This window comes from Trifolium pratense, linkage group LG5, assembly GCF_020283565.1.
Source record: "Trifolium pratense cultivar HEN17-A07 linkage group LG5, ARS_RC_1.1, whole genome shotgun sequence".
Lineage (NCBI taxonomy): Eukaryota > Viridiplantae > Streptophyta > Magnoliopsida > Fabales > Fabaceae > Trifolium > Trifolium pratense.
The window spans coordinates 3,732,409-3,753,684 of NC_060063.1; the positions used below are offsets into that span (position 1 = coordinate 3,732,409).

Here is a 21,276-nt window from a genome sequence, read left to right on the forward strand (position 1 = left end):
AACCCGGGGCACTTCACTTATTCACATTTAAGGTGGATTTTCTAGCCACTAAACTACTTAAAAAAATGAATTGTGCTCTTCCAATAGTGTTGCTTGCCAAAGGTTAATATTTTCATTCTAACACATAATGCTTAAGAAAAAATAAAGTAATTTAAGGATTTTTCAAAGTTAGTAGTATATATATAATTTAAGAATCATAGATACCATGTTCTCATTCTTTCTAATTTTGTTCCTATAAATTATTGATACATCACTTTAATCAATCGTGACCTCATTTGTGAGTTCACTATTATCAGTCAAGTTCACTATATGATGTTACCAAGTCTTTCAACTATAGGACTTCCACACTAAATTAGAGAAATAACAATAAAACTATCTAAGAAAAGTAAAGACATTTTTCATTTCATTCATTAATTTTTAATCACGAGACTATACAATGCTTATATATTGATGCATGCACATGGTAAAATAACTACTTCAACCACACAATAACAATGCTACCAAATAAACTTATACAATATGCCTAAAAGATCCCCTTCTAGAATAGACTAGAAGTGTCATTATTCTCTTAGTTTTCATGATCCTATCATCACATCTCTTAAACGTAGAGAAGTGGAAAATTTTATATTCAAATACATGCTCATGCATATCAAAGTCTTGCAAGTTGCAACTACCAATTGGGTTTTATATAAGAGTAGCCAGCTTGATGTTATTACTTACCACTTACTTAGTAGTACTTGTATTTTATTTTTTTTAGTATGGACGCTAAACCTATTCACGAAAAAAGAAGGTTCACATTGCGTCGTTTTTAATGAGATCACGAACATCTTCTGAAGGAGAAGCATGCGTCAAAAATCGGCATCTGAGGAAGCACCAAGTTTAACGAAGAAATTTGCACATTGATTTTATTCTCTAAGTATGTTATAAAGATAAACATTGATTTGAGTATTTGTATGTCAAGCTGCTAATATTTTGCTTTTTAGCGACTAAATTATTTCAGTTTTATAGTGACTGAATATTGTAATTGATTTTAAAATTTTGATCACTAAATAATTTTGTGATTGATTTAGAATCTATTTGCCAAATATCACCCGTGTCGTGTGAGAATGAATTCTCTAAACTTTTATATTTGGTGACTTTAGGGTATTTAGTAAAGAACGGTCTCCTCGTGAGGTTAGCTCAGTTGGTAGAGACATCACATTATATGTATAGGAGTCGGAATTTGGACCCCAGACACTTCACTTATTCATCTTTAAAATAAATTTCTATTGTAAAAATAAATTTTACTGTTAAAAGCATAAGTTTTCCCTATCAAATACTTCATTCGAACACTATTATAAGCAAAAAAATCATTTTTTGCTTATAATAGTGACTGGAGTAGTAATTTTTTTACTAGTTTACTTTACATGACACACTAGTTTTCTCTAAAAGATTTTAAAAATATTTGTTGTTAATTTTTTAAAAATATTTTGAATATTGACATTCATTTTTTTTAATAATAATTCATATGTCTTTTTATTGTATTCATATATGATATATAATATTTTTTTTATCAAATAATGTTTTTATAATCTTTTTATTGTTTTTGTATTTTTTACAATTTTTTATATTAAACTTCCAATAATATTTTTATTGTTTTTTTTCCTATTTTTAGGGCTCGTCAGCTTTTTTTTAGAGCTTATGCAAAGATCCCACCGTGGTATGTGTCAATAAGACCACCAAAAGCCTTTGTGGCACTAGTGGTACACAGAAGTCATGGGTGATCATACAGCTTATGCAATATAAATTAGATTTTATGTAATTTTATAAGTTCACACTAGTGAAAATTGTAATTCTATAAGCTATTTTATCATAAACTACCTTGACAAACTTATAATAATATATAAAAATTGCGTAAGCTGTTTGCATAAGCTCTAAAAAAAAACTGGGCCAAATGAGCCCTTATGCTTAAATTAATTAATTAATTTTTTTTACGGAAGATTCATATTTTTATTTTGTTTCTATTAATATGCATATCTTATTAATAGTGTAAAATTATGATGAAGATTGAAGGATATAAAATTTGAAATATTATTAAAATAGACAAGGATAAATTAGTATATTTGGTAACAATCAATTTTATTATATTATAGAAGAAGTAGATTAGAAATAGATGTTCTTCTATAATCTTTTTTTTTTATGATCTTTTTATTGTTTTTGTTTCTTTTTTACAATTTTTTTTATTCAACTTCCAATAAACTTTCAATAATCTTTTTATTATTTTTGTTTTGTTCCTATTTTTTATGCATTTTTTTTATAGAAGATTCATATTTTTAGTTTGTTCCTATTTTTATGCATAGCTCAAAAAAAAAAAGTTAAAATAGAGCTATCACAAGTAAGATCACTTCTCTTCACCCCTCCAATTTTTTTTTGCTTTGAATAAACCTTTTTGGAATGTGTTTTCCGAATTTAAACTAGGAAAACTTCGAAAAACACATTATGAACTTTTTATTTAAGGGAAAAAATAAAAATTTGGGAGGAAAAGAGAGTCACAGAGGGAAGGAGAATTTTTCCAAAAGTAATAGCAGAGACTCATACGGTCATACCACATTTTTTTTTATTGTGTTTACAAACAATTAGCGTAAGTTAGTGATGACAGCCAATTATATGATGTTTTTAGTAATAAATCAGTATAGTTTTTATAGTAATTAAAGACCAAAAACAAGCAAATATCGAGAAAAGTGAAGACACAAGGACCAGAAGCAAGATAAGTGGAAAAAATAGCAAAAAAGGGCAAAAATGGAATAAAGCAGCGCACCATCGTACCCACGATGAGGTTCAACGTGGCACGATGAGAAGACGGTTAAAATTGAAGAAAATCTGCAGAAAATAAGTAAAAAATCCTGATCAAATCTTCCACCGCACCACGATAGGATCCATCGTGGCCACGATGAGACGAAATTACACGCCATCATGGTCATGATGGGTGCGATGGATGCGCATAAAAAGCTCAAACACAACTGTAAAACTATAAATAAAACCTCCTTCCTCCACTATTATTCATTCACAAACATTCCAAAATATTCAATACTTTGAATATTCACTCTAGAGTAGGAGAACTCTAGAGAGAAGACAAGGAGGCCAAGGAACTCCAATGCCAATAAGGTTCTTTCCTTTCTGTCTTTGTAATTTATTTTTCCTAGGTTAGGTGGAGTCGAGAAACTCCCTTACGAATGCTTGGTTGTACTATTTATATTAGTTATTTATATAAATTCAGTTATTTCTACTTTAAACTCTTTTGATTGTCTGGTTTTAGTTATTTTAATATTGATCACATTAGAATAAAATTTAAGGACCTAGTGGATATCGCATAGGAAACGAAGCTAGTAATCCCGACCGAAGGACAACGTGCTAAGGCCTACATGAGAGCATTAAATTCAGCATCTAAGGTCTTAGTATAGGATTGGAAAAGAACGTTAAATTCTACCTTGCAGAGTATGCCTGTGGGTAGGTGACTAGTTTTAGGCAAACATGACAACTTATAATTTTGGGGTCCCCAAGGCGATGAGACCAAAGTTTTAACGAAAAAGTGGAGTTTTGGATCATGGTGTCTAAATAAAGTAGAGTAACCTTTAACTAGGATCTGTAAAAGCTTGTAATAGAAATAGACACAGATAATAAATACATCGCACCTATTTTCAATAGTCTAAATCCTAGAAGAGAGAAATAATTGAGCAACCAATCAGAAGTAAAGGAGAGATCCGACCACACTTAACCACCCTATGTGATCGCACACACAACATTTACTTTTCAGTCATTTAATTTCCGCATTTATTTCCTGTATTTACTAAAGTACCCGCAAAGATACCTTCTTAAACAAAAAAAGCGATGACAACTCTCCATAAAATTTTGTTATTATTAGGAGATTTTGTTATTATTAGAAGATTTTGTTAGATTTTGTTTTATTTGGATCATATTTTTTATTGTTAGATTCTATTTCTAAGTTTTATTATTATTATAAGAATAAGAAAATGGACCAAACTTTGACCTTATAAAGCCCAACTTGAGTCATTACCCTTTCTCACTCCTATAAAAAAGCCGCCAACTTGAGTCATTACATTTACACCGTCTAGGAAAAGTGGAAAACGCCAATTCCCCAATTCCCTTAATCAATCATCATCAGCGCCGTTCCTCAATTCCCTTTAATCATCGTAAGATTCAACTAATTTGAACTTAAATTTGAACTTAACAGAACAAAAATAGATATTAGAATAAGAGATTTGTTTGTAATAAAGGTGTAATTAGAATTAGTTTTAACCATTGCTGATGTGGCAAGGGTTGTTATGAGTCAGTTATATACTGCTGACATGGCACTAGGATTGGTCAAGTCTTAGCATAGGTGGCAGTACCAACTGGTGTAAGAATGAAGCTCTATTTAAAGAGCTCTCACAACTGTAATCACAGATGAATCAATTCTAATCAAAAAAGAAAATTCCCAATGTTAAAGCAAATCAATCACTAACAATAGAAAACTTAACTATGAATTTAGAAGAAGACGAACAAGAATTTGATCCTGCAATGTTGATGGATGAAGATGAAGATGAAGATGAAGAAATAACTCAAGAAGATGCTTGGACTGTTATTTCTTCATACTTTGAAACCAATGGTTTAGTTCGTCAACAACTCGATTCATTCGACGAGTTCATCCAAAATACAATGCAGGAAATTGTTGAGGAATCTGCTGATATTGTAGTTCAACCTGAATCACAGCATAATCCAACTCACCAATCGGATTTCGCTGAGGTACTAATCATCATCTTGCTGTTCTTGTTAGGGTTTCTACGTTTGTACAATGCTTTGATAAATCTGAAATTGTTGTTTTGCAGATGATTTTTAAGATAAAGTTTGGGCAAATTTACTTGAGTCAACCGTTGATGACTGAATCTGATGGAGGAACTTCTCTCTTGTTTCCTAAGCAAGCTAGGTTAAGGGATCTTACTTACTCAGCTCCTTTGTATGTTGATATTTCTAAGAGTGTTTTTAAGAAAGGACATGATGGTGAAGAGATTACTGAGACTCGGGATTTCTCCAAAGTTTTCATTGGCAAGGTGTTTCTTACTCCTCATCATACTTCTAGTCTTCTAAATGATGAAAAGGGTTTTTGGAAGACTTTGTAACTATGAAACACGGACACAGACACAACCACCGGGAACGAACACTGACACGTCGACACCGATAATACTTTGAGAAAATTACATAATTTAGTGTAATCATAAGTGTTGAACACTGCACTCTGGCTGGCACGTTGACACCGATAATAATTCGAGATAATTTAGTGTAATCATAAGTGTTGGACATCGACACGTCGACACCGATAATAATTTGAGAAAATGACATAATTTAGCGTAATCAAAAGTGTTGGACACTGACAGGTCGACACCCATAATAATTTGAGAAAATGACGTAATTCAGTATAATCATAAGTGTTGAACACTGATACGTCGACACCGATAATAATTTGAGATAATTTAGGATAATCATTAGTGTTGGACAACTACACGTCGACACCGATACTAATTTGAGAAAATGACATAATTCGGTGTAATCATAATACACCGACACATGTCCGACACCAGACACATCTAATCTGAGCAGTGTCCAACACTTATGATTACACCGAATTATGTAATCTACGTTTGGGAATCGTTGTGTTTTTATCTTCAATTGGTGGATTTTGGTTGTTCCTCTGTTGGTTGTTGTAGTGGCTGTGCTGTCAAATTGAATTTGTGAATGGGATTTGCCTTGAATTTTGAAGACTAGTTTCATTATAAAAAAGGAATTCAAGAATCTTAGGTTTGATTGTAGAAGTTGGTGGGTCTCTCACAATTTGCAATATTAGTTTGTTTATTTCTTTTACTCTGTGTGGTACTGTTTTTGTTTCGCAGTGCATGTATGCAGTAAGAGTGTTTTGTGGAAAACTCAAAACATCTTATCTTAATATTTATGTCCATAAATTGTTTCCATTTTTGATAAGTTGGTCATCAGCTCATTGAGATATGATAAGTTGGAGAGGCTTGGACTTGGAGTACGTGGGAGTTGGTAATTTTACTCATTAGTGTTGAGTGATGCAGTGGTTGAATATAGCTATTGTCTTCTAAATATTGCATTTTTTTTAAGTAAAAACCTTTGTGAATCTTAAACAACGTTCATTTTGAAACACAGTATCAAATTCCCAGGTAACTTGTTCCATTGTATTAAATCAACATGAATGGAACCTTCAATGCACATTAGAATACATGTTTCATCATCTTAGGTTGTTTTTCAATTTATTCCAATTCCAATGATAAGCTTAAACTTCTACTTAGGCCCTTTTGTCATTTTCTGTTTACTTAGGTGATTCCCACTTGCCTCCAGTGGAAAGCTCTCATGTTTTCTTATGTGGGGCAATCCACACCCTTAAATGTTATTTTTAATTTTTAAAATCTTTAACCTTTTATTTTGAAATGGTACAGATTTCATTGGACTCTCCATTCATTGGAGAGAATCCAGTCCCGTGTTTTTGACGTCTTCTTCCTCAAACCGGCATAACATTTTAATAAGCTTATTTTAATGTTTATGGACCGATACATAGCCAATTATAATCATATTGCACTTGTTTTGCTGTCTTGTCATGGTGTAAGTAAGATTTTAAATTATTTTATAATGTGAACGGATGGAGAAATATAAATGAATTGGGCTTTTGAGTGATTTAACTAATGATTTGGTTGTTGTTGTTAGGTTCCTATAATGCTTCGGTCTAGTTATTGCACGCTATATGGGAAGGATGAGAAGGATATGACTGATCTTGGAGAGTGTCCGTATGATCAAGGAGGATATTTCATTATTAATGGAAGTGAGAAGGTTCTCATTGCTCAAGAGAAGATGAGCACCAATCATGTCTACGTGTTCAAGCAGAGTCAGCCTAATAAGTATTCCTTTGTGGCTGAAGTTCGGTCCATGGCAGAGTCCCAGAACAGACCACCTAGCACCATGTTTGTGCGCATGCTATCTCGAGCTAGTTCCAAATGGGTAAATGTCTATGCGTTAAGTCATGTTTTGCGCAAATGTTTTAATGTCTTGTGCAATGTCTAAGTTTACACATGTTTTTCTATCAGGGTTTTTCAGGACGATATATACGTGCTACTCTTCCTTACATCCGAACCGAAATTCCTATTATTATTGTGTTTCGGGCGTTGGGATTTGTCGCTGACAAGGATATACTACAACATATATGCTACGACTTCTCGGATACTCAAATGATGGAGTTGCTTCGTCCTTCCTTGGAAGAAGCATTTGTGATACAAAATCAAGAGGTGGGTTTCGTTATTGATATATATTATTCTTTGCTTACAGGCAAAATGACGATTGCTTGTCTCTATGTTTAATATTAGTTTCGAGTAAGATCATTGTACAATCCAGACTTATTTCAGACTGACATATTCTTCTCTTCAGGGGCTGGAATAGTCTATTTTTCCTGTACTGCATATTTTTTATAATCGATCAGGCCCAGTTTGGTTTAGTTTCTAGTTTATGAAAGCTTTTTAATAGAACAAGTATTTAATTTCTAAACCATGATTCATGATTATAAAGAATATGGGAGCTTTTAAAAAAATTGGCGTACTGAAGTCAATGTAATCTTGTAGAGAAGCTATTTGTTAGTATATACTCGTGGTTATTTAAACATTGTTTCAACCCTTTTCCCCCTATAAGTACTTGTGCAAAAGTTCATCTAAACTAGCTCTTAATTATCTCTTCTGTCCACATTATGTAATTTAACTTCTTTCCTTTTTTACATTCCGATATAATATCATTATCTTACTGCATTCATTGCCCTTCCATATAGTGTCATATGATTTGGCAGTTGCATTTTTATCTTCTTATAAGTTTAGACGATTCAAAGTTGTTCTTTAGCGAAATATTGCATTGTTTTTCACAAAGCTTTCTTGACACTTCATGTATTTTGTATAGGACGGTTTATTTCACTTTCTTATATATTTATTTCACTCCAGGTTGCACTCGACTACATTGGGAAAAGAGGAGCCACTATAGGTTTAACTAAGGAAAAGAGAATTAAGTGAGTTTATTTGTTTTTCTGTAAAACCTTAGAATTGTTCATTTGCATCCATTATTAAGCAACTGTTACACTTGTATCCTAATCTGCAGGTATGCTATGGACATCCTTCAAAAGGAGATGCTTCCACATGTTGATGTTAAAGAGCATTGCGAGACAAAAAAAGCGTACTATTTTGGGTACGTTTGTTACAAGTTTGATCTTGTTACTTTCATTTTGAGTATTTATTATGCTGTTCAATTTTTTTTTTGAGTATTTATTATGCTTATCATTGCCCCACAGATATATCATTCACCGGTTATTACTGTGTGCACTTGGGCGGAGGGCTGAAGATGATAGGGATCATTATGGAAACAAGAGGTTGGACCTGGCAGGTCCTTTACTTGGTGGTCTCTTTAGACGGGTTTGTTTCTCCAATAATTGATATAAGATTTTACTTTATTGTTCTTGTTATTTGGTATTTTTTTATTTCTAATTCCTGGTTCCTATAATGTGATGCAGCTATTCAGAAAGTTAACTATAGATCTCAGGGGTTATGTACAGAAGGTCTGTTCTACTTTTAACCACATTTGTTGCAATGTTTATTTTGCATTGCCTATACCCTTCTATCTCATGAATGGTGCAGCGTGTTGATAATGGGAAGGATGTTAACCTTCAATTTGCTATCAAAGCAAAAACCATTACTGATGGACTTAAATACTCACTTGCTACTGGTAACTGGGGGCTAGCAAATGCTGCGGGTACTAGAGCTGGAGTGTCACAGGTATGATATTGAATTATTTTTATGCTTCTACAGTTGTGCTCCTTGTCTTGTAAAAAAGATATGAGACACGGACACTTAACTTTTTGTCATTCTATTTCAGGTGCTAAATCGTTTGACTTTTGCATCCACTTTATCTCACTTGCGAAGAGTATGTTGTCCCCAAGGACGTCAAGGTAATTGCTTGGCTTAGGCTATACAAGCCTGACCCACAATCAATCTTTCCGTCCCCTTTATGCATTTTTTTTTTGCATAAAAAATACAATCAATGCAACATGATTATTTCTTTAGGAATAAACGGTGTTTGTCGAATTTGCATTTTTTATTGTTTCAAAGTGTTGGCACTGTTGATTCAAAGTGTTGGCACTGTTGTTTTTTATGAATAAACGGTGTTTGTCGAATTTGCATTTTTTATTGTTTCTCTTCGCCTCTTATTTCAGGGAAGTTGACCAAACCAAGACAACTGCATAATTCACAATGGGGAATGATGTGTCCGGCAGAAACACCAGAAGGACAAGTTAGTTTCTTTTCAAGCTTCGTATATTTCTATTTGCTATGAGGAATTCTTTCACTTTGGTATTGTGGGTGTAATTGGGATATAATTCAGGCCTGTGGACTGGTGAAGAATCTAGCCTTGATGGTCTACATTACAGTTGGTTCAGCAAAATATCCTATTATGCAGTTTTTAGAAGAATCTGGTTCAGAAAATTTGGAGGTGCTTGTGATTTCCTGCATAAAGTTAATTTGTTCGTTCTCTGTATGGTTTGTGTATAAATTTGCTTATTTTCATCCATGTAGGAAATTTTTCCTGCGAGGATAGCCCAAGCTACAAAAGTTTTCGTAAATGGTTGCTGGGTGGGCATTCATAGTAACCCTGATAAGTTGGTTGAAACACTCAGAAATCATAGACGTCGGGTAACCATTCATTTTACTTCTCTGATTTTCTTTTGATAGCCTAAAAGGTGTTTGAATCTGTTGGCAAATAGCAACCCCATCAAAAAATGAAAATATCACAATGTAGTACATGTAATCTCATTGGAACCTGATATGTGATAAGTACACAAATACCATTGTGTTCCTTAGAGGCATTGGTTGAGGAATTAAAATATTTACCGGAAAATACAGTATTTAGTTAACTGTATTAAATTATGTCCAAAAAAAAAGGAAGAATTATTAATTTCATTCTTAATTTCTGTTTCTTGACCTCTTAACAAAGGACTTTAGCAAGATCTTTTTATGGCAACAAGATCTCTTAACAAAGGACTTTAGCAACAAGATCTTTTAACCAAAAAGGAAGAATTATTATCATCCATTTCTTTATTCTAGTTCTTAAAATTAAATCCCAACAAGGTCAGATGTGATTGCTTATTTAAATTCCCACTCATTTTTATAGAAGTATATATCATATTACATTTTTAAGAGGAGACCATAATATGATCCAAAATTTCAAATAGTTGCTATAATGGTCACATCTTTATTGAGCGACCCTAGTCATTTTTTTTTTATTTTATTTTGGGAGTTGATTGGTTAAAATTATTTATTTGTTATATATATGTTTAATTCTAGTTCAGTGTTCCGTCAAAAAAATTCTAGTTCAGTGCTGATTGCTTTCATGTCATGTAGGTTGATGTTAATACCGAAGTTGGGGTTGTTAGAGATATCCCTCTTAGAGAACTGCACATATATACAGATTATGGTCGCTGCAGTCGTCCTTTATTCATTGTGGATAACCAAAGGCTTCTCATAAAGAAGAAGGACATTCATAAATTGCAACAAAGGGTAAGTAGCAAGTAGTAACTAGTGCATTGTAGGAATCATTGTTGTTTCAGTAATGGCTTAACTTGTTTTTCCATTTCTTCAGGAGTCAACTGAAGACAGTGGATGGTCTGATCTTGTGTCCAAGGGCTTTATAGAATATATCGATGCAGAGGAGGAAGAGACTACTATGATTTCCATGACAATTAGCGTCAGTACTATAATTCTAGATTTACAGAAGTGTATACCTTTTATTAATACATACTGCAAATCACAAATATGTAGAGCAGTAAGAATATGATTATTTAATAATTATAACAGGAACTTGTACAAGCAAGGCTTAATCCAGAAGAAGCTTATTCTGATACATACACTCACTGTGAAATCCATCCATCACTGATTTTGGGTGTATGTGCTTCAATCATACCATTTCCTGACCACAATCAGGTAAATATGATATTTTCATTGTACTCATTTTAATTAATATACGGGATTAATCTCTTACCTTTGGTGGTCGGTGGTCCAATCAGTCTCCTCGTAATACGTATCAGTCTGCAATGGGAAAACAAGCAATGGGAATATATGTTACCAACTATCAGCTTCGAATGGTATTATTCACTTGTTTATATGATTAAAAGTGTGCTATACTTGATGCTGGATTCCACTTGATCCTTTTGCTTCATTGCTTAGGATACCTTGTCCTACGTATTGTACTATCCTCAAAAGCCACTGGTCATTACAAGAGCCATGGAGCATCTTCATTTTCGTCAACTCCCTGCTGGAATTGTAAATTCTGGCCTCCTTTATTTATATCATTCTGTCATTATGTTAATACAGCAATTAATTGTTCTAATATATTTACCTTTTCTGCCTTAGAATGCCATTGTGGCCATTGCATGTTATTCTGGTTATAATCAAGAAGATTCTGTCATCATGAACCAATCATCAATAGACCGTGGCTTTTTTCGGTCTCTGTCTTTCCGTTCATATAGGTATGTTTGCTGCACAAATTAATAAAAAATTCACTCCTTTTTGTTGTTGTGCTTGTGATTTTTGCATGATATGTTTCGATTTTTAACTTCTACAGAGATGTAGAGAAGAAAATGGGAACCCTTGTCAAAGAAGATTTCGGTCGGCCGGATAGAGCTACCACCATGGTGAAAATCTTGGCTCCTTATATACGTTGATTTTCTTTTTTGGTAGTTTTTAACCAAGTTTTGTTTTGCAGGGTATGACGCATGGTTCTTATGATAAGTTGGATGATGATGGTCTTGCTCCACCTGTAAGCATAAATTTTGACTACATCCTCAATAACACGTCCGACAGTGAAATTATGTACTAAATGTAGCAATTTATTACCATGAATCAGGGCACAAGAGTGTCTGGTTCTGATGTTATTATTGGAAAGACCACTCCTTTATCTCAGGAGGATGCTCAAGGAAAAGCTGCTCGTTATTCAAGACGTGATCACAGCAGAAGCTTACGCCACAGCGAAACTGGAATGGTTGATCAAGTAAGTTTTCTCATACATTTACTTTCATCCATTACAAATTGAGTTTGACTCTATTATGAAATCAAATCATGATGAATGATAAGGTTTTTTGTTAAAAAAAATTAGAGTTACAGTATAAAAACAAAATGACTACATCTAGATCATATTAATATACCAAAATATTAAATTCCTGGCATTGCTTTCTTTTGCTGCTGGACTTATGAATTTACTATTTTGTAGGTTCTGTTGACAACAAATGCTGATGGATTGAGATTCGTGAAAGTAAGAGTGAGATCTGTTCGAATACCACAGATTGGTGACAAATTCAGTAGTAGACATGGTCAGAAGGGGACAGTTGGTATGACTTATACACAAGAAGACATGCCCTGGACTGTGGAAGGCATCACCCCTGATATTATTGTCAATCCACATGCTATACCTTCCCGAATGACAATTGGCCAGCTTATTGAATGTATCATGGGCAAGTTTGCAGCCCAAATGGGAAAAGAAGGAGATGCTACTCCTTTTACAGATGTTACTGTAAGTAGCATTCTTTTGTCACTTTTTTCTGTTTTAACATCAAATACTTGTTTGAAATTGAAAAATTGCTTGCTAAGCAAGCTACTATAGCTGCTTGTATCGGATCTTGTAAGTCGTTAATTTCCCTTCCACTGGCCGACAATGTGTTCTTGCAGTAGATACAAGGAAAATTTTACATGTACAAAACACCATCGACCCAGAGCTTAACAATGTACCATTCAGCATTTAACTATAAACCTAACTGTAATTTACTTGAGAGATCGCAGAAAAAGTGTCTATAATGATGTATAGATTCTACCTTTTTAAAAGGCCTCAGTCAAAGTGATTCCCCTATTTGCCTATTTAGAAAATCATGGTAGAATTCTTGTTTTATGGATTAAGTTCAAGATGACTTTTTTTTTTGTTTGTTTAAAGTTCTGATATTTTCTTACTACTGTAATCCAGGTGGATAATATCAGCAAATATCTACACAAATGTGGGTACCAAATGCGTGGTTTTGAGACAATGTACAATGGTCATACAGGGCAGCGTCTCAGTGCAATGATTTTCCTTGGCCCTACCTATTACCAAAGATTGAAGCATATGGTTGATGACAAGATCCATTCTCGTGGACGAGGTCCTGTGCAGATTCATACAAGGCAACCTTCTGCGGGACGCTCACGAGATGGAGGTCTTCGATTTGGAGAGATGGAACGTGATTGCATGATATCCCATGGAGCTGCTCACTTCATGAAAGAAAGACTGTTTGATCAAAGTGATGCATATAGGGTCCATGTGTGCGAACACTGTGGGTTGATAGCTATTGCAAATTTGAAAAAAACTTCTTTTGAATGTAGGGGCTGCATGAACAGAACTGACATTGTTCAGGTAAATGATCATATATCTTCTATTGCACCATAATCCATATTAAAATCCAAGGCGTTCTCTCCTTGTGGTGAATTCTTAGTCTCTCGTTTTGGCTTTTGATTGTCTATGCAGGTTCACATTCCTTATGCTTGTAAGCTGCTCTTCCAAGAGCTAATGTCTATGGCCATAGCCCCAAGAATGCTTACTAAAGAGATCCAGTCTATAGAAGATTAAAAGAATAAAGCTGCCTGATGAGCAAGTTTGAGAAAATGACATGATCATTATGCCAACAATTAGTATCAAAGTTGTTGCAGCAGCAACAGTAGATATATTCTGCGTACGGAAGATCATGTCATACAGTAGAGATAGAATAGAAGCAGTAGTAGCAGAATAGATATAAAAACAGCAGAAGGAAAAGATGAAACAGAAATTAATAGAAGCAGAAGCAATAGTAGCAGAAGCAGCAGTGGATAACCAAATTTTTGCATAAATTGAATAGCGGAATTACCGACCTTACTCGATACATATTTTCAAAACTTAGTACTATCTAGACTAGATATGCCACTAAAAGTAACAGTGGAGTTTTTCTGTCACTTGCTATTATTCCAATCTGATTAACAGTGTAGTAACAAATTCAGATATTTGAAAACCATAAAGTACATGCACTAGATCATTTAATTAGAGACTATTCTAAACTTAATGAGATTGATTAATGAGTTGGATACTGTTATTATAAATAATTACACATGTATGTTTACTGAACTCCTCAAACTAGTGAATGATAATTTCATTCGTATCTTACAAGTAAGTTGGTTTTGTTATGTTGGTAAGTTATTTGTCAACACATTTATTAGCTGATGTTCAAAAGCAACGTAGATTGTAGTTATCAATGTATTATCAAGCTTCTCTTATGTGAAATATTGGTTTATCTCATATGTGTTGTCTTGTTGTCACAAAACAACTGAATATTTTATTCACACTCCATCTTCAAATCTTCTGGCATGACTTTTGTTGTGTGTGTGTTTGTAAGTGTCTTTGTTGTTAGTGGTTAAGCGCGTGTGTGTGGTCTGGCGAAGCCAAGCCTGTCGAGGCCAAGTGAGGCCTAAGCCCCGTGTTTGTAACAAACTGTTGTAGCTGCCTATATAAAGCATTGTTATTGTGGAATAAGATGAGGATTGCACTTAGAAACTAACAAGACTTTCACCCGTAGTAGTTCACAATTTTCTAGTGTCATAGATCCAAATTTTGTATCAACATTTGATTGAATCAGTATCACTACACTTTATCTTTTTTACTCTGCCAAGCAACAAAGTTGCCACATAGGAAGATCCAATGGCCTATAGTAGATCTTCTATTATTCATCAACCCTACATAATGTGTCATTCAAGTAATATCACTGTATTGCATATGTTTTTAGATCTATTTTTAGTTTTTACCTCTGTTGCCTTGTTGGCTACTGCCTTTTCTATTCCTTGTAGGCTTGTCCAGTTGTCCCCTTTTTATATTCACAAAAAAAAAACCTCGAAGGTGTAACTTGTGTAGAAAATAATGAGTTGGTTTTTATTTTTTGGGATTAACTAACCATCATTTATCTACTAGTAATCTAAGAAAGAAAGATGATCATTAAAACCCCTTTTTGCCCTTTAAACATTATTTTTTCGTTTTTTTTTTGCTCCTTGATTGAAGGTTAAACTTGGAATATTTGGCATAAAGTTCCCTCAATCATCCTAAGACCACTTTTTAGTGCTATGACTTATTTGTCCTTCATTAATTCTCCTTACTTTACTTAAAAAAAAAACACCAAAGACAGGGGCAATAATGTCAAATTCTATCCAAATTTTGGGGGCAAAACACTTTAATTTGAATTTTAAATTTTGGATATCTCAAATCTATCTTTTCTCTATCTTTGGTCTGTACCCTGTACACATTTCTCTCTTTCTTCTAACTTCACTTCACATTCTCCATCTCTTCTTCTTCTCTCTCTTACGGCTTTCCATATTCAAATGGCACAGAGAAAGCCAAGAACAGCGACGGGAGACGGTAGAAAGAAGAAGATCCATCTGAGAACCGGTTAGTAATTTCCTCTATAATAGCTTATGAAGATCTTTGTGGTTTATTCTTCTTTATTTTCTAAATCTCACCATAGAAGAAGAATTCACAGGAGGAGGAAGAAGAAGAACTACACGGGTTAGTGATGAATGGATCTTTTCTCTAAAATCATCTCTATGAAATCTGGACCATATGACAATTGGAGTTTCTTCTTTGTTTTCACATTCTTCCTCTATTAACGGTAAAATATTCTTAATACTATCATATATATTTTCTTTAGTTCATTACTTTTATTTTTTTGCTTTGTTTCTTTACCGTTAATATAACCCGTGCGCAATATAACCCTTACGACCTAACGTACCGACGCAATATAACGCGCCGAAGGCGCGTCCCGTGCGTACGCACGGGTTTGTACCTAGTTTGCTTATAAAATGTGTAGTTGTATTTTATTTCAATTGAGGGACACACAAATACACCATATGCATAAAGAGCATAAGCAACAAGATAAGTCATTTAAGCTATTTTCATAAAAAGAAAAAAAAAACTCATTTAAGGAATGTTGTTGAGAAGTAACGGTAGAGTCCAAAAAATCCAAAAAAGGAAAAGTAAATATATAATTGAAAAGATTGGATTGAGATTGGCTAAAGTTGAAAAGCACGCAGTTTTCACGCGGTTTTCGATCTCAGCTGTTGATTGTTGATCAAACGGTTTAAATTGATAAAGTAATAAAATCAGTGAAAATAATCACAGTCGTACATGCCAGATCGAACGGTCATAAATGATTACCGCGTGAAAACTGCGTCAATATTGACAGCAGGAAATCCACACGCGAAAAGATTGACATTAGAATTTCTCTAGAATCAATAGTACGATAAAATGAATATGCATAAGATGATTAATATAACAAACTAAATATTCGTCTCTTTATCGATCGTTAGTTGGTTCAGTGGTAATTAACGCTGTGATCCCCGTAATTACGATCGAGAAGGGATTGAAACCACTTGATGCCATAACTGATCTCCGAACCAGATTAAACTGGTAGTGAAAAAAAAGATTTGTCGTTTTTCTGCTCCTTCAACCAAATTGTCTAAGATAAGAACTCCGACAAGTGTAGGATCGTTGAGAATGACCTCCTTTTCAATGAGGCTATATTCATTTGACTAAAAACTTCGTTCTACAATTAATCGCAACAAACATTTTTTTGGCCAAGAATTACAACTAACTTCTGATTATCTCAAATAATATTAAACTAATTCTTAGTATCTACATATTGATGGGGAGTTGAAACATCTGTTTACTTTATTCTTGTATACCCATTTAAGCTACCCTCCCGCTCCGATGAGTCGAGTTTAGTCGAACTCGTCTGAGCTAGACTCGACTAGATAATAATCGGTTCAGCTCGAGTTCGCTACGAACTATTTTTTCAGCTCGAAATCGGTTCGTTAAAAGTCTACTAACAGTTCGGTTCGATTCGTTAGATACAGTTCATTTTTACGTTGAAATTCAACTCCAAAATTTGACACAATTTTTTTTCCTTGCTTGAACTCAACTCCATTTCAATTCACGAACAACTTTGTTCGCCTCATTAGCTCAAACCAAACAGTAAAATAATAAATCAAACTACAGTTAACTTCCTCAAAATTCAAGGCCAACAAGGAGTGGTAATATTGTCCCATATGATGCAGCCTTTTTTAAGGGTGGGTCCTGGCCACCAGGACCAATAATTATCTTCTGCTGGAACGGTCTCGGATAATAGTCCTCTTGATTCACATCTTGTTGTCCACAATGTTTGTTTGAATCCACCTTGAATATCACCGTAGTTTGACCTCTCATTATTCAGCATGTAGTTTGACCAAATTAAAATTGCAATAAAAAAGAAAAAATACGAAAAAATATAGCATCCAGTTTGTAGCATCGAATCAAATATTCTAACGCATGAAGATGAGGTTACTATAAATAAATTTTAGATCAATAAATAAATTAGAATTTATGCCAATTATTAATTAATGAGAAACCACATAATTCAAAAGTGTTTTTTTAGTTTGTTTAAAGTGTTATATAAATAAATTTGTAAAATTAAATACGTAAAGTTAAAAATACTTTTGAAGTGGGTGAGTTGAGTAGCTCCACTAATTTGAGCCTAACAGTTTAAGAGTTAAAGGAGTTAAGGTGTAAAAGAACTGGGTTCAAGTCCCAATGAAAGAAAAAAAATATAAACATTATTGTAACATATAAGTATTGAGTTTTTTTTTCTTCTTCAAGTAACATAGTGGTTAGAAATTTCACTTTTAAGGTGATAAGTGGGATTACCCGGATTCGTGTTGGCGCAGCAAGAAGCATCAAACACACACACACACACACACTGCACAATTTGCATAGGCTCAAGGCAAGCCCATGAGCATGAACTTTGTTTCGAGCAAATGTGCTTCGAATGGACTGAATGAATTTCGAATGAGGAATGAATGAATACTCTAGATTGCTAATTAAGAGAAATTTTTTGTTTTTTTTTATTCTTCCACATAGGGCAATTATTCAAATGATACAATTGATCCCTATTTATACAATCTAAAAACACACTTGCTTAGAAAGCAAGTAACAATCTTCCTAACTAACTAACTAACTTGGTTTCTAACTAACTCACTTAGTTAGTTATAACCAACTTATTCAAAACTAACAAACTAATATTCTAGTTATGATATTGAAATTCCTGGCACGCAGTGGACAGGTGTTGCTCAAGGTGTAGCAACACTTGTCTGTTGTAGACAGATGTTGTCACTGGTGCGCCAACACTTGTCTTATAAACAGAGCAAATAACATAAAACAATACAAACAGTAAAGTAAATAACACACGAGAGTTGTTAACCCAGTTCAGCCTAAAGCCTACTCTGGGGGATACCAATCCAGGAATGAAGTCCACTATCAGCAGTATTACTTCGAAGTTAAACTCACCCGTTTACAACTTCTCACTTAATCACTACCCAATGACCCTTCTACCTAGGAACTCCTAGATATGAGACCCCGTCCCAATTCCCACCTTAGCAACACAGACAGCGCTGCTATTCAACTCAGACGATTACAACGATTGGAGACACACTCCTAAGAACTAGGATTCACTCTTGCTTAAAAGCTTGCGAGTAAACCACACAACACAATAGAACAATCTCCGTACTTCAAAGCTTAGGAGAAGTTCACACTTACAACTCAATAACACTCAAGTCCTAAGCTTGCATCAATGAGACACAAGAAAGGCTCACAATTAACACTCTAAAATCCCTAAAACACACGCTTTGTAAGAACACGATTTTAGATGCTTGAAACCATATGCTTGCCTTCGTATTTATAGTAGTAGAACGACTTGGGCTTCAAGACAAAATTAGGGCTTCTAGAATTGCGGCAGCAGTGATATATTTTTGAAAATAATAGTTATATTTTTGAAACCGCAAAAATATATTTTCCAAAAATATAATTCCTTTGGAGAATAAAACTAGGGTTTAGCTGCCTCATGAAACACATTAAACACGTGCGCCTTCCTCTGTAAGAAACCTTGAAACAATTCTTCAAACAGATCTTCAAAAGATTGAGTAGAAAATAATAACATCCAGCTGGCGCGCGCAGAACAGAGTCAGGTGTTGTTCCAAAGTGTCACAACATTTGTCACAACACTTGGGGTCAGCACACTTGTCTCAATACTTGGCTAAAATATGTTTTTGCAAAATGTAGCCAATATACAAAAACCCAACAATCTCCCCCTTTGGCAAATTTTGGCTAAAACAATATTAGACCAGTATATAGAGAGACACAGTATTACCTTTCCTTCGAGTCAACATGATCACACAACTAGGAACGAAAGTAACACATAATTAAAAACTACTTCCAGAAGAGTTAAGTAGTATCAGAGGCAATGCAACAGCGGAATAAAACAACTAGCCTCATTGGAACAACACAAGGAAGAAATAAACTCCCAATAGTAGATGCTAAGAAGTAGGAGAAATAAACTCCTAATAGTTTAACGCGCATTTCTTCAACATAAGAACAACAGGAAAAATAAATTCCCATAAACATCTGAGAAAACTAAATTCTCAGTCATAGTAGATAGTGGACTCAATAGTCAGGTGCCATAACACTTGACACAACATTTGTCATCAAACATTCAGGCGATCAAGAGACAATTTCACTCACACTCCCCCTGAATTCATGCATACACACACCAGATAGAGAAAGAGTATTCACTACTCCCCCTCAGTACATGCATATTACTCACACTCCCCCTTAATACGAGCATACGAGCATAAGTCACCAGATGTGAGAACATCTGTCTTCACACTTGTCACACACACACACTACTCCCCCTTTTTAGCCATAATTTAGACAAACATCGTGAATAGGAAATCATAGTGTACCAGAGCATAGAGAATATTAGTGTGCAGTTATTACAGACCATAGAGCACGCACAGGTGCTAGAAATTCAGGGCCTTGCCCATAAGAAACAACAAAAGAAACACCAAGAAAATCAACAAAAGTACATCAGAAACAAATATAAGGAAACATCATAAATCAGATTGAAGAACTTTCATCAGAGTCCTCCATCACATCCTCAGAACCATCCTCAGACTCACTAGCCTCTTTTCCTTCTTTTCCATCTGGCTCACCCTCAGCCATTTCAGCAGCTTCCTCAGCCTTGAGTGCCTCAATCACACGGTCAATTTTCAATTTTCTTGCCTCAAGGGCTCTGCTGGTCTCAGTCAAATCAGCAATCATCTGCTTCCTAGAAAGAACACCAGCCTGGGCAGATGTGCCAACACCTGCTGCAGCATTTGTCCCATCCAGCAGCCTCTCCTCAATCACCAACACCCCTTTCCTTTTACAAGGAACATCAGAACTTCTCAAAATATCTGGGTGTTGTTCAAGTATAATATTGCATAGCAGAGTGGGAAACGCAACTGGTTTCTCAACAGCATATGTTAAAGCATGACTCAAAGTTTCTTGAAAGACATAAGCTCCATAGTCAAAATTGGCCTTGGTACCCACAGCATAAATGAACTTGCCCAATCCTCTTGCAATATCACCTGAGTGAGTAGTTGGTACCCAATTATGGGCAGCAATCCTATTTAAAACAGCATAGAATGGTGAGAGGGAAGTTGCAGACAGCTTTGCCTTGCTTGGCCACACTTTAATTTTTCCACCAGTGAGGACCTTGCAGATTTCATTATCTGTGGCTTTTAGAGGAGCCACTTCATCAGAACTTCTTTGGAGATATTGGTTTATCACAATAGGTGAGAATTTCACACACTTTCCTCGAACAAACACTTGCCTGTATTCAGGACTTGCTGGGTCATTACAGTCTGCAGCCACATTGATCAAAAATTCCTTGACAAGCCTGTCATAGCACTTGTCCAAACCAACCACAGTTTTCATCAGACCTGCATACTCGAGAGCTTCTACAATACTAGGACTTTCAAGAATATCATTCTTCAAATTCCTTTCTAGAGCTAACCTTCTATGATACACAAACTTCCATCTTGCAGATCCATTCTCCAGATGGAATGAGACATTATCTAAGGGAGCATAGGGAACAGTTTGAGGAACCTTCTTCCTTCCTATACTCTTTCTAGATGTGCTACCAGATGCAGCAACCACTAGTGCAAAAAACACTTTTTAAATCGGTTCTGAGAGGCTTTTTAAATCGGTTCCGGGACCGATTTAAATTCCGTCGATTTAGTAAGTTTTTCATTTTTAAATCGGGTT

General features: G+C 34.6%; 1 protein-coding gene across 1 annotated transcript; it reads left to right on the top strand.

Moving 5' to 3' along the window:
• The first annotated feature begins 4,203 nt into the window (after positions 1-4,203).
• Positions 4,204-14,290, top strand: LOC123887346 (DNA-directed RNA polymerase II subunit RPB2-like). The gene is made up of 25 exons (XM_045936651.1): positions 4,204-4,782; positions 4,866-5,087; positions 6,757-7,047; positions 7,134-7,331; positions 8,028-8,092; positions 8,182-8,268; positions 8,372-8,492; positions 8,591-8,635; positions 8,715-8,852; positions 8,953-9,025; positions 9,290-9,366; positions 9,457-9,564; positions 9,648-9,764; positions 10,473-10,628; positions 10,711-10,815; positions 10,926-11,051; positions 11,135-11,212; positions 11,295-11,390; positions 11,481-11,596; positions 11,692-11,761; positions 11,833-11,886; positions 11,974-12,117; positions 12,337-12,636; positions 13,081-13,503; positions 13,615-14,290. The coding sequence occupies exons 1-25, from the start codon at positions 4,519-4,521 to the stop codon at positions 13,714-13,716; spliced, it is 3,576 nt and encodes a 1,191-aa protein (XP_045792607.1). The 5' UTR covers positions 4,204-4,518; the 3' UTR covers positions 13,717-14,290.
• The last annotated feature ends 6,986 nt before the right edge of the window (positions 14,291-21,276 follow it).

Coding starts and splice junctions, on each gene's coding strand:
- LOC123887346 (XM_045936651.1), top strand. CDS start 4,519: ATGAATTTAGAAGAAGACGAACAAGAATTTGATCCTGCAATGTTGATG. Junction 5,088..6,756: donor CCAAAGTTTTCATTGGCAAG/GTGTTTCTTACT, acceptor TGTTGTTGTTAG/GTTCCTATAATGCTTCGGTC. Junction 13,504..13,614: donor ACAGAACTGACATTGTTCAG/GTAAATGATCAT, acceptor TTGTCTATGCAG/GTTCACATTCCTTATGCTTG.